Source organism: Setaria viridis, chromosome 8 (genome assembly GCF_005286985.2).
Source record: "Setaria viridis chromosome 8, Setaria_viridis_v4.0, whole genome shotgun sequence".
NCBI lineage: Eukaryota > Viridiplantae > Streptophyta > Magnoliopsida > Poales > Poaceae > Setaria > Setaria viridis.
The window spans coordinates 9,281,658-9,295,036 of record NC_048270.2 but is presented as its reverse complement, the minus strand read 5'-3'; the positions used below and the strand labels follow the sequence as shown (position 1 = coordinate 9,295,036).

Genomic DNA, 13,379 nt, shown 5'->3' with positions numbered 1-13,379 from the left:
GCCCATGTAAAGGAGAGAAGATGGTGGCAGGCTGGCGCACATGCTCAAAGCCAGTAGATATTAAAGTTGACAAAGGTACTGTAAGCACTTCTTTTTTGTTGATGGATATGGTAGCTACCATTGGATAAATAACTAAATTGGCGAGACACATATGACGTGAAGCGATTTGATCCCTGGAGAGGAGGGTTTATAACCACCTCTCAAGTAATGCCTAGTTTCGTTTTTTTTTCTAGTTTCCCCTCGCGAAAACCAACACCATCATGGTGTTCATGAGGGGAAACCAGAAAAACCAAAAAAGAAAACCGAGTATTGCTTGAGTGGTTAGTGGAGGTGGTTATGAACTAATCTTAGGCTTGATGTCATATGTTTATGAGAAATGTGGCTATTTGTTCAGTGGCAGCAATATACCATTACCGTAGAACACATCATTCGTGACGCCAATTAAATCTTATCTGTGCTGGTTATTTGAAGCGACACGGATACTCAAGGCTCTTTAATATGCACGAATAGTCAAACAAAAATTGGCTAAATAAAATAGCAAGAAAAATGGACTTGGAGGTCACTCCCCCGAGCTACCCACACACAGTCGAAATATAATCTGAAATTCAAATTATAAAGATGGGAAATATCCGTGCTAAAAACATATTTTTAGAGTATATGCACCAATGTGGCATAATATAATAGGCAAGTTTAAGGGTCGAAAATGTATTTTACTCAAAAAGATATCCTAAATTTTTCATAATATTCAAAAAGTTTGGAATGTTTGATCACAAGAACGAACGGTGGCTTCTTACGTAGACGAGAGGATTGCTACGACGAGGTGGTGGTCCTCATCTCCAACGGAGTTGACGTATACTGGGTGCAAGTGTAACACACTCGACAACAACAACCGCAAGTGGCAACCGGAGCTGATCGATGATTCATACTGGCTACTGCGTAGTACTCTACGACAACATAGGACGGTTGAGCGTAGCACGCTTGCATGCGACGGCAAGAAACATTATTTTTGGAAGCAAAGCACGCATGCACGTCATCTATAGACTATAATGGCCACCCTGCTTTTATCGATAGAGCATGTCATGCATCAGCTGGCAAGTGGCCAACTATCCACAACGATGCCTAATCAGCAGATCATGTGAGCATTTTGAAGAATACGCCCACAAAGAAAAATGACAGACCCAGCACCGGGATAGTTTTTAGCCTCCTAGCATACAAATTTGTAAGCATGCTGCATGCCTTTTGGCTCCTTTTAGTTCATAACCATCTCCACTAATCAGCACCAGCACGGGTGTAGTTTTTGCCTTTTGTGTATGCTGCACACAAATTATTGTTTACTGTTGACTTTTGCTCACAACGTTTGACCATTCGTCTTAATAAAAAATTTAGTGCAAATATGAAAAGATAAGTCATGGATAAGATACATTTAATGATAAAATAAGTCATAAACAAAATAAATGATACTTGCATAAATTTTTGAATAAGATGAAGGATCAAACATTATGAATAAAAGTCAACAGGGAATAATATTTTTTTATGGAGGGAGTAGTATTTTTTATTGAAGCATCTTTTTTATGTAAAAACCTTTTTTGACTGTGAATATGTAAACGGGAGTAGAACACACTGCCTTTATGCTTATATATATACACTAGTAGAGAATTGGCTTTCCATGCACCCCTTTTATCCCGGTTTAAAGTTGGCCCGGGACAAAAGGTTCACCAACCGGGACTAAAACTCGGTCACTGGTGGGGGGCTCACCAATTAACCGGGATCTTTTATCCCGGTTGCAAAGGCTAGTGGGAAAAAAAGACTCTGAGAGACCTTTTATCCCGATTTGAAACACCAACCGGGATAAAAGACCCCCCCCCCTTTTATCCCGGTTGGTAATACCAACCGGGATAAAAGGCACTTGACCCTTTTATCCCGGTTTGTAATACCAACCAGGATAAAAGGGGGTCATTTATCCCGGTTGGTGTTTCAAACCGGGATAAAAGGATTCCCAACGAGGTGACTGGAAGGTGACTGGAAGAGGATTAAATCCTCGAACCCTTTTATCCCGGTTTGTAATACCAACCGGGATAAAAGGGGGTTTTTTTTATCCCGGTTAGTGTTTCCAACCGGGATAAAAGGGTCCCCCACGAGTTAATACAAAAGGATAGCATCCCCTACGTACTCAAATGTGATGTGTAGGTGGGATGGCAAGGAAGCTATGCGCGAGGCTGGAGGTTGTGGGTTCGAATCCCACGAACCGCGCACGCGCATATTTCGCGTGACTTGTGACGTGCGCGCGTGTGTGTGTGGTGGGGGGGGGGGGGGGCTCCTGGGAGCTCTGGATTTTTTTTTGCAGCGCCGGTTGTGGTGGGTCTTTTGACGGATTTTCGGGATATTTGCACCCTACCAACCGGGACTAAAGCCCAATTTTCTACTAGTGATAATATTAGGAAGTTTCATACATTTAGAAAGGTAGATCTGGCACAGTTGTAGAGACTCCACTTGTGGTCTGGAGATCCTGGATCGAATCACTATCTTTGTAGAATTTTACAAGAGTAAGGCTGTATAAGAATTCTCTTTCCCAGATCGCATTTTATGTAGGAGCATGGGGTATGTCCAAACACCTAAGAAGGGAGACTGGTTCTTTGCGACTTACGGCTCCAAGCCTCCAGGCTCCAACAACCCATTTAACCTAACTCTGCTGCTGGCATCTCTTAGCAGCTTCTTATATAATTTGTTCGGACATGCATGCTGCTTACAGAACTAGAGTTTTGCAAAGTTGAAGCGCATGGGTTCAATGGAAGGGCTCTCTCTTACGCTCATCCACTTCTTGCTCCTTTTCTGCATAGTCTGCAAATGTCTAGCATCACATTTGGAGGCAACCCAGAAGGTAACCCTCAAGATCGATGCCTCGCCAAAGCTTGCGCGAAAGATCCCTGATACACTACTTGGAGTATTTTTTGAGGTGAGCAGTAATTTTTTGGTAGACACCTCTTTGATATATGGGCTTCCCAGGTTTTATCTTTTATGTTCGGAACAATCCAAGCAAGTATACTGTATACACATGGTCCATTACGTTCTTGCAATAACTAACCATGTTATACTCTACTAGGAGATGGGCCGCGGAGGAGCTGGTGGATTATGGGCTGAACTTGTTAGTAACAGAGGTAATTTAGCTACTCTTGGTTCCCATAAGAAAAGGAATTAATTCTTGATTCTATTGTTTGCATATCGGAGTGAATTCTCATAAGAGAGGCTAGATGCCATGATCATTCTGAGCATCGCTGTATTTTTTCTGTTTACTTTTTTAGCATAAGCTGGAGAACACAATAAACCTTTTTACCTCATAATGTTCTTCAAAATGTCGACATTCAGCATAACCAGGTTCCGGACCTATTGCTTCAGGCTTCGAAGCAGGAGGCCCAAATACTCCATCCAACATCGACCCATGGTTAATAATTGGAGACGACTCTTCCATTTTTGTGGAGACTGATCGTACATCATGTTTCAGAAAAAATATTGTTGCTTTAAGGATGGAGGTCCTCTGCAATAATGACTGTCCAGCTGGTGGTGTTGGGATTTACAACCCAGGTTTCTGGGGCATGGTAGGACCTTTAAGTTGATCAGATGTTGGCTTGTACATATCAGCATGAGAAATGAATTGTTTTATAAACAAACTTTAAGTTAATGTATATTAAAATTTATGGTATTTTACAGTATGTCCCAATGCTTTGATATTATGGTTCTCTTTTCTCACAAAGTGACAACATTCAGCCCCTTGCATTTTCTTTGTATATTTCAGTTAATGCTAGATTTCACGCTCTGATGTTAAGCAAATGTTCAGTCTAGTTTGTTTTTCTATTTCATACTTTTTTGTTTTCAATAATGCTATCATTTGAACTTCCAGAACATAGAAGATGGAAAGACATACAATCTTGTTATGTACGTTAAATCGCCACAAACTGCATCCTTGACAGTTTCACTAACAAGCTCTGATGGGTCGCGAAATCTGGCTTCAATTACGATATTGTTGGTATCTTTTATCACTTATCAGTAGTATGTTGGCACCAGAAGAAGATATTTGATTATTCACACTTAAATACTACGTTCTGCAGAGTTGCTGGCAAGTCAAATTGGATAAAGGTCAAGCAAAAATTGGTTCCTCAAGGAACCGATAGAACCTCAAGGCTTCAAATAACATCTGAGAAGAAAGGAGTTGTATGGTTTGACCAAGTATCACTCATGCCTGCAGACACATACAAGGTATATTATGTTTTTGTTCTGGACCTTGATATTGAAATACATAAACCACACCAAGTAAGAAGTGTCTTTGAATAATACCTCCAGATGAATGTTGAACCTCTGAATATGAAGCAATGACCAATTATTTCTGCCTGGCAGATAAAAGCACCTTACCCCGTAATCTTGAAAGTATGATACTCTTTGCAGTACTCTAGTAATTAAGTCCTATTCCATTAAATCATGGACCAGCCACCTTGGTCATGTGCAAATACTTGTCTGCAAGAGTATTTGCTCTGTAGTTTTTGCAAATCATACTACTGTTAGCCACTTATAATCCTTTAGAACAAGAGAAGAACAATGTGGCACCCAGTTCGATGCTTTGTTGTTGTTGTTTGATAAAGTAAGTTTACATGTAAATGTTTCAGATGGATATCATGTTTAAAACATAGTGGTTTATCTATTAAGTGTATTTAGTATCTTAGGATTTACTTCATCTTCTCAGAAACAAATTTTGTTCTCTTTCTAGTATAGGCCACTGTTGTTGTCTATGGGTTGATTTGAGTATTTGACAACCAATTTCTCCACACAAACAGGGACATGGTTTTCGCAACGGACTTGTATCCATGCTTTTGGATTTAAAACCACGATTCTTAAGATTTCCTGGTACGTCTTGTTTGAAGAGGGTTATTGATGATTGGATATATCACATATGAGATGCGTTGTTATATGCTCAAATATGTTGGGAACAATTGACACATCGCATGCAAATATTGTAGGAGGTTGCTTTGTACAAGGTGGCTGGCTAAGAAATGCATTCAGATGGAGGGAATCTATTGGTCCGTGGGAAGAGAGGCCCGGACACTTCGGAGATTGTTGGAATTACTGGACCGATGATGGCCTTGGATATTTTGAATTTCTCCAGGTACCAGATTACATTGTTTCGACAGCCCTTTTATCCTTATAGTCACCTAATGATTACATTTGAAATCCATACCATAGCTTTCTGAGGACCTGGGCGCTGCCCCAATCTGGGTATTCAACAGTGGTAATACTTTTAGGTATGTCAAACCTTTGACAGTGTTGGGTGGCCTTCTTAGCTGATGGAGTGTTCCATCTTAAAACTCAGGTTTAAGCTACAATGATGAAGTTGATACAGCTGCTATTGCACCTTTTGTAAAGGTATGGTTCAAGCTTTGTTGTTTCATATTTTTCTGTTGAGAATGCCTCTCTGGGTATTAAAAACCATTATGTGTAGATCCTTATGAGACCACTGTATAGAACCATTCTGCTTAAATGATGCTAAAATTCTTTCCATCTTAAACCTTACTATAGAATATGTTACGGTAGCTTGATCCTTTACTCTCATGTTTGTATGTACCAAGCTTGCACATAATTTAGTATGTAAAGAGTGAAAGACGCAATATGAGATACAATATATTTTTATCTTTTATGGATATAGTCATCATAACGTGTAATCTTAGCTCCATCATTGTGGAACTATTTGTCTTTGTAAAGGATGTACTGGACAGTCTAGAATTTGCAAGGGGGAGTGCAAATTCATCTTGGGGCTCTGTTAGAGCTGCAATGGGGCACCCTGAACCATTCCCAATAAAGTATGCTGCAATTGGAAATGAAGACTGCGGAAAACAGTTCTACAATGGTAAGTTGAACAGGTCTTGTGTATAAGAGTAGAGAAGCTGTGTAATTATGGAGAAGGAAATAGAACTCGGATATATAGTATTTCTTAAAAAAAGGTCAGTTGCTGTTTTTGCTGCCAGTGCTTCCAAGATTTACTGATGAAGTTAGTTATATATATTTTTGATACCAATTTTTTTACTTTAAATCTTTGTTATCGACTCAGTCAGCATATTGTAAATATCATTTCTCATATACTATTTCTATCTATTTTTTTTCTGTCTAAAACTCTTTGTCATTCTGGCTGCAATCATAATAATATATGTGTCCTTGAAAATATGTTAAGGAAAGGAACAAAAAGAGAAAAATTTTAAAGCTATTGAGGACGCACCAAATTGTAATTATTAAAGTGATACCTTGTAAACTCATAAGGTCCTTTGAGGAAGTTTTTTCATTTACTAGAGCATGATATGTTTTCCCATTTCAAATCTAACAACACATCAACCTCCAAAGCGCCATGGTATAGATTCAATGAAGGTCGTTCAGTACAAGGTTGATCAGAGTCAATATTTTAACATTCTCCTTCTGTACAAAAATAACAGATCATAACTCCCAGTGGCAGTGCACAAATATAATGCGAACTATCTAGTGCAGTGCAGAAGAAAATTATTCTCTATTTGTATTGAGCAGGTAATTACCTCAAGTTTTACAGTGCCATAAGAGAGGCGTATCCAGACATTCAACTAATTTCAAACTGTGATGGCTCATCTGGACCACTTGATCATTCAGCCGATTTATATGATTTCCATGTAAATTTCCTTATTCCATGCTTTGTACCTTATTTCTCGCTGTCTAGGTACCGTGATTCTCTTTCATTATTCATCATCAAGGTCAAATTAACTTCTCTTAGATTCCATCCATGCCTCTGTTTAGGTCTATGCCGATGCGAAGACTCTGTTTTCCATGAAGAACACATTTGACAAGACATCCCGCATTGGACCCAAGGTAAATCTCTATTACAAAATGGTGATCTTTTATGAATCTTTTGAAATGGCGCTCGTTTCTGACGTATCACTTGTAAATATCTTTCTAAACATGATTTGAGTTCAGGCTTTTGTCAGCGAGTATGCGGTTTGGAAAACTGATGCTGGTAGAGGAACTCTTCTTGCTGCCCTGGCAGAAGCTGCTTTCCTTACTGGGCTGGAGAAGAATAGGTTAAATCTCTTTAAATAATTTTTTAAAAAAATTTCATCTGTGGGTTACTTGGTGATCACACCTGAATCTTTGTGCATAAATTTTAAATGTTGTATTTGCTCATCTAGTCACCATGATCTGATGTTTCTTTGCCTCGATGGTTTTTTCCTTGGCAGTGATGTTGTTGAGATGGCTTGCCATGCTCCACTATTCGTAAATGACGATATTGAGAAAAAGTTAGTATTTATGGCTTAATGCTTTCGTTGCTTCCTTCTGCTATTGTTGATCTGATCCATTGTGGTAATTGTGTTTGAATAAACTATTCAGGTGGAACCCAGACGTTATTGTCTTCAATACCTGGCAACATTACGGGACTCCTAGTTACTGGATGCAGTTGCTTTTCCGTGAGTCTAGTGGTTCTATTGTTCATCCAACAACAATCAGTTCCAGCAGCTCCAGCAATGTTTCTCTAGCAGCATCTGCAGTTACTTGGAAGGATTCAGACAATAGTTCATTTCTAAGAGTAAAGGCAAGTAAAATTCCTTGCATTCATCAGAGCCTTGTGTCTGAAGGATTATGACCTTGAACTAATCTCGAAAGCTCTTGTGCAGATTGTAAACTTTGAATCTGTTGCTGTTCAAGTCACAATCTCCACGACTGGACTTCAGGCTAGCATTGACTGCTGCGATCGACCGCCACTGTTCTCACATCTAGCAATGTGATGGATGAAAATTCTTTCAGTAACCCAAACAAGGTGATCTACATTTTCCCCCTTGTCCATAAAATGGCTTATCAAATGTTTTTGCAATCTTCAAAGTTAATAATTGGTTTGGACCTCCATGTTCTCTGGCTCGTCTGGATTCAGAACTCTGTGTTATACAATGGTGCAGGTAGTGCCAGTTAAGAGCCAGCTCTTCGACGCAGCAGCGCATATGCAAGTCACAGTGGCTCCTCACTCATTCACATCCTTTGATCTTTCACTGGCTCCATCCAAACTTGTCGCGTTGGCGGGGCGATACAACGAATACCTGATGTCTGAACTGTGACACCCTAATGCCAGTAGTTAAGGACTTGCAAGTGCGGGGGTAAAGCAATGTGTAATGTAACACTGAGGAGAAACCAAATAAACATTTCACTGCAAATTATATATTTTTTGCTTAAAGATATACCATTAGAATTCATGTTTATCTTTGTTTAAGATTCCACCAGAATTCATTTTTTTCTTTGGTTAGTCTCATACTTTGCATGGGTGCTCGTATTTATAGTTAATTTGTTGTTCTAAGTGGTAGATGACATGTGCCTCGATACTGAGGCGTCTGTGATGACTTCATCAATCTCAACATATGCTGATTCAGTCCCTTGTGTCATTTGTCGGGTCAGGTCGGGTTCGAGTTGGATTCTTTCGAGTTTCAGGTTAAAAATTTTGGCCCGAGCCGTCCATCGGGTCAGATTTTTGGCCCGCGTCCGACCCGTGATATGGTCGGGTCGGGTTGGGTCAAACCCATATATTTTGTGTGTGATATTTGGGTTTGGTTGTTTTTTTTTAACATTTCTTGTCAAAATTTTTGGCCCATGCCCAGCCCGTGTTTTAGATCAGATCATAAATATCAGCCCAAGCCCACCAGCATATTGATTAGGTCGGATTAGGTTGGGTTTTTTCCAGGTTGATCGGGTTGGGTTTGTCAGGTCGGGTAAAGGCATGATCAGGTCTAGTCCCTCATAGTTGTTGTCCATATAGTAGGGCACACGTTTGCATGCACTTATAGGGGTTAGTGTGTTTCTATGTACGTGAGTAGGGATGAAAACGGATCGGATACGAATGGATATGTACGGATATGAATATAGATAGTTATTTTTTTCTCAGATCGAATTCGGGTACGAATGGTGCCAAGATGTATCGAATATTGATATTCGTCATATTCACATATTAGATATCCAACTTTGACTCTCTAGATTCAAATATGATGTGTATATTGAATAGCTGGATTTAGATAAGTGTCTGAACCCTTTCGGGCGGATGAACGAACCACTTTCATCCCTAATGTGAAAGGTGTCCCAACCTGCGTGTTGGTGGCTTTAGAACGTGATTGTAATGCTTTAATGTTGAAGTAATATAAGTTTTTCCTACTTTAAAAAAACTTATGTTCCGTGAGGAAAAAAGAATTTATGGTTTTATGGTAATTTTTTACTAGTGGTAAACAAAAGTGTGGAGGCTTTGATTTTGGTGGCAAACTTGCAATTTGTATTTGTATAAGGACAAATTTGTGTCAAGAGATCAGAGCAGGGCTCCAAGGGAAAAAAGTGGAGAATTTTCCCCATGCCATCCAGCAGCATCCCATACCTATCCATCAAGGGCACGATCTATATCGAAAAAAAGGGGCACGATGAGATCTGGTGTTAGGGTGGCTTTGTTCTCCTTTCCAGCTCAGTGTTCGCCTTCCAATCCACCTCCATATTGGCTGCGATCCCATGGCCATGGCGCATTCGAGGGCCTCAATGGATAGGTCCAGTTCTTACTATTCCTCTTACCAAACACTAAATTTAGCTCTCGACAATTCCTCCCTTCCTCTCCTTTTGCCCTGCTTTGTTGGTGCAAAAGTATTCCGTAGATAATCTATTTTCCCTCTTGGAATTTTCTTTACTTTTCTCTGTTATCTTAGAAAGGAGAAGATGAAGAAATCTTAAAAAAGAAATATCATGGAGAAGTTAACTGTAATCCAATTTCTCTTTTTCATATTTTCCCACCTTTCTCTCCTCCATCTAGAATGGAGAGAGGGGAAGGTGGGGTATAGTGTTCAATTTTTTTGCCAATATATTTTCTTGAAATGGGAAGAAGAGCAAGGAATTAACTCTGTGGTAAATCCTCAATTCTTTTGTTTGGAACTTGCAGTTTTTATTGATTTTTATTAGCTGATTTCCCTTTGTTGCCCCTTTAGATTGATATTTTAGTATCAATTGGTTTCATTTTAGGTTATCAACACATCGTGTTATGCATTTATCGCTGCAAACAAAATTTCAATTGTACTGATAATGGCCACGGTGAAGAGGATTGCTTTCTCCTTTACAGAAATCCAATGAAACCTTTGAACAAATATTTGGAATCACAGGAGTTATTTTCTCTAGACACAGGCCCTTAAAGGTGACATTTTTGTCTTCAACATTGCCTGCATTCTGAAGAATCTTACTTTAATTCTGAGTTGCAGACATAGAACTGTAAAATTCTGGTGGGTGGCAGATAGACGTTGCATTATTCACTGTCAATTTGCTATCCGTACATCTAACTTTTATTCAGTTCTCTAAATTACAGTTTAATTTATGATTGGAGTTTCTTGTAATTAGGCTTTTTGTCTCTGAAATTCCAAGGAAATACCAGTCTGGACTCTATAGAATTACATGAAAGACCTCATTCAGCATTACTAGTTTGGAATTTTGACTAAGAATTTCATCAAGGCTATTGTTGGAACAAGAAGTACCTGGCTTCTTGCACTAGTTTTCTGGTAATGATGAAGATATTCGCCAGGAATCCACTGCAAAGCTTAATACAGATTCGGTGCATTCAATCAAGTGGAAAGGCATTGAATGTGCTTCTAGGTCACCTTTGTCCAAAGTGTTCTAGAAGGCACGAGGGCACAACTTCAGGAAGCCAAACCACTGGATGCACATGTTTCCGATGGTTCTTCACACCGTCTAGTAATGATCCTGCAACCGTACCAAGCGCAAATGGTGGAAATATTGAAGTGCTCACCTCCCAGCCACGAACAAATGGTTTTGATCCTAGTTACCAGTTGGACGATGCAGATAAGCCAGTTTCAGCTGTTGGCCACCGTAGGAAATCCAGCATGCACCATAGATTGAAAATATGGATCAGCAGTGGGCATAACGGCATAATGGGAAGGTATGGAAATAAGTTGGACTTGGGTGTTCCCAATGTGGCTAAGCCGTTATCAGATGAGAGTGTTGATCCTGGATGGCCAGAATGGCTCACAAATGTGGCACCAGAGGCAGTACAAGGATGGTTCCCTCGGCGACTAGATTCATTCGAGAAATTAGGCAAGGTAAACTCTTCACATGGTGATACAGGTTAGGTAGTTTTCAATGTTGTTACCAATTATTGCTAACTTTTTAGTTGCCCTTTTGTTTGAGCAACTATTTAACTTGTTTCATATTGCAGGTTGGACAAGGAACTTATAGTAGTGTGTACAAAGCCCGGGATCTTAAAACTGGCAAGATTGTTGCTCTGAAAAAGGTGCGGTTCGTCAATGTGGATCCTGAAAGCGTACGCTTTATGGCTAGAGAAATTTTTGTTCTACGGAAACTCAATCATCCAAACATCATAAAGTTGGAAGGGGTTATAACATCTTCTTTTTCACGAAGCTTGTTTCTTGTATTTGACTACATGGAACATGACCTTGCTGGCCTTGTTGCGACTCCAGGCCTCAAGTTTTCTGAGCCACAGGTGACTACTGTCGTACTATCCTTGATTCCTGGTTCATCTGAAATGTTGACATGAACTTACATTGTTTCACATGAATCCAGGTCAAATGCTTACTGCAGCAGTTACTTAGTGGCCTTGATCACTGCCACAGCAATGGAGTTTTGCATCGGGACATGAAGTGTTCCAACCTCTTGATTGATAGAAATGGTGTTCTGAAGATCGCAGACTTTGGCCTCGCAACATCTTTCGATCCAGACAATCAGCAGCCATTGACAAGCCGTGTTGCAACATTGTGGTACAGACCACCTGAACTTCTTCTCGGCGCCACCAAGTATGGTCCTTCTGTGGATATGTGGAGTACAGGGTGCATTCTTGCAGAATTGTTTGCTGGCAAGCCAATCCTGCCTGGAAGAACTGAGGTACAGGCAATTGTTACATTTTTTATGATACGGGATAGGCCATACTGGTTTCTCAGTTGACACATAATTTTACCTTATGCTCATTCGGTCTGTATCATGATTTTGTCAAACAATACCATGGTAGGTGGAGCAACTCCACAAAATTTTCAAGCTCTGCGGATCACCTTCCGACGAGTATTGGGATAAACTGGAAGTGCCCCAAACAGGGATGTTCAAGCCTGGTAGCCAGTACAAGGGATGCATTGCTGAGACATTTAAGGATTTTCCTCACTCAGCTCTAACTCTTCTAGATATTTTGCTTGCCTTCGAACCAGAAGCTCGTGGAACAGCTGCCACCACTCTCCAGAGTGATGTAAGTTCTGCACATCAAACCTGATGGTTTCCAATTTTCAATTGTTTTCTTTATCAAGTTATTCCTAATTACAATGATTTTTGGACAGTTTATTTTTTGTGAGTTTAAATGACTTCGGCTCAAATAACAAACTCGATGCGTTAATTAGCTCTGATACATAAAAATAGAGTTTTGGAGATCTTTGCACTGCATCACTTAACAAGTGAATCCGAATCTTTAGCTTTTCAGAACAAGCCCACTTGCCTGCAATCCCTCAAGCTTACCGAAGTGTCCACCAAGCAAAGAGTATGATGCCAGACTCAGAAGGGAGGAATATAGGAGGTACCATTTTCCCAATATTCTTCAGGGGTTGAGATCAAGTTTATTATTCATTGGTTTGAAATTCTATTTTCCTATTTCAATAGGCAAAGAAAGGCAGCTCAGGATGAAAATTTGAATCCAAAACTAAGTCATGCTGATGAAGGCTATGGTAAATCAAAGGTCTGTATGATGCATTATTCAAGAGCTCGGCTGAGAGTGAGACTGTACAACTTCATATTATTTTTCTTGCAGAATTCTAAGTTCAAGTAAATCTAAAAGTAAATAGAGGCAAAAAAATAAACAACAAAAGAAGAAAAATAGCTAAAATAAATGAAATTCATCAGGAGCTAAAAATAAACGTCTCAGTATTAGCAGCTCAGCCCTACATTAGTTAACCCTGACTTTCTTTGTCATCGTACAGAAACACAAAGGTGCGGCACCAGATATCAATATTGCAAATCTAAACTCACAGGATGAAACACGGACATTAGCAACTGGGTTGGAATCTCAAAAATTTGACTCCACATGGATCATGAGGGGAGATTCCACTGCCCATCCGGAGGTACCTGGACGCAAATACAATTCTGTCCGGGTGGCGAACCCCCCTGGCATGCGGAAAAACAGATCAAATATGCTTCAACCTGAATCTGCTGACGCAAGGAATGAAGTGTCCACTTCTCACAGCAATAACCCGGGGACGAAGCGCCCAATTGTGGTAATACAACACTTCTGATAAATTGTTAGCTTTACATTCTGTTTACTCAGAAAAATATTGATAGTTTTTCTCTATTGTACTAACCTAGATGCTTTGGCA

General features: G+C 39.8%; 1 protein-coding gene and 1 pseudogene across 1 annotated transcript; both read left to right on the top strand.

Annotated features, from left to right (window-relative positions):
- The first annotated feature begins 2,581 nt into the window (after positions 1 to 2,581).
- On the top strand, positions 2,582 to 8,246 carry LOC117866368 (alpha-L-arabinofuranosidase 1-like; annotated as a pseudogene).
- A 1,112-nt stretch (positions 8,247 to 9,358) lies between these two features.
- On the top strand, positions 9,359 to 12,289 carry LOC117866723 (probable serine/threonine-protein kinase At1g09600). The gene is made up of 4 exons (XM_072290228.1): positions 9,359 to 11,114; positions 11,231 to 11,335; positions 11,596 to 11,913; positions 12,038 to 12,289. The coding sequence occupies exons 1-4, from the start codon at positions 10,560 to 10,562 to the stop codon at positions 12,287 to 12,289; spliced, it is 1,230 nt and encodes a 409-aa protein (XP_072146329.1). The 5' UTR covers positions 9,359 to 10,559.
- Positions 12,290 to 13,379: the final 1,090 nt, after the last annotated feature.

Coding starts and splice junctions, on each gene's coding strand:
- LOC117866723 (XM_072290228.1), top strand. CDS start 10,560: ATGATGAAGATATTCGCCAGGAATCCACTGCAAAGCTTAATACAGATT. Junction 11,115..11,230: donor CATTCGAGAAATTAGGCAAG/GTAAACTCTTCA, acceptor TTCATATTGCAG/GTTGGACAAGGAACTTATAG. Junction 11,914..12,037: donor TCCTGCCTGGAAGAACTGAG/GTACAGGCAATT, acceptor ATACCATGGTAG/GTGGAGCAACTCCACAAAAT.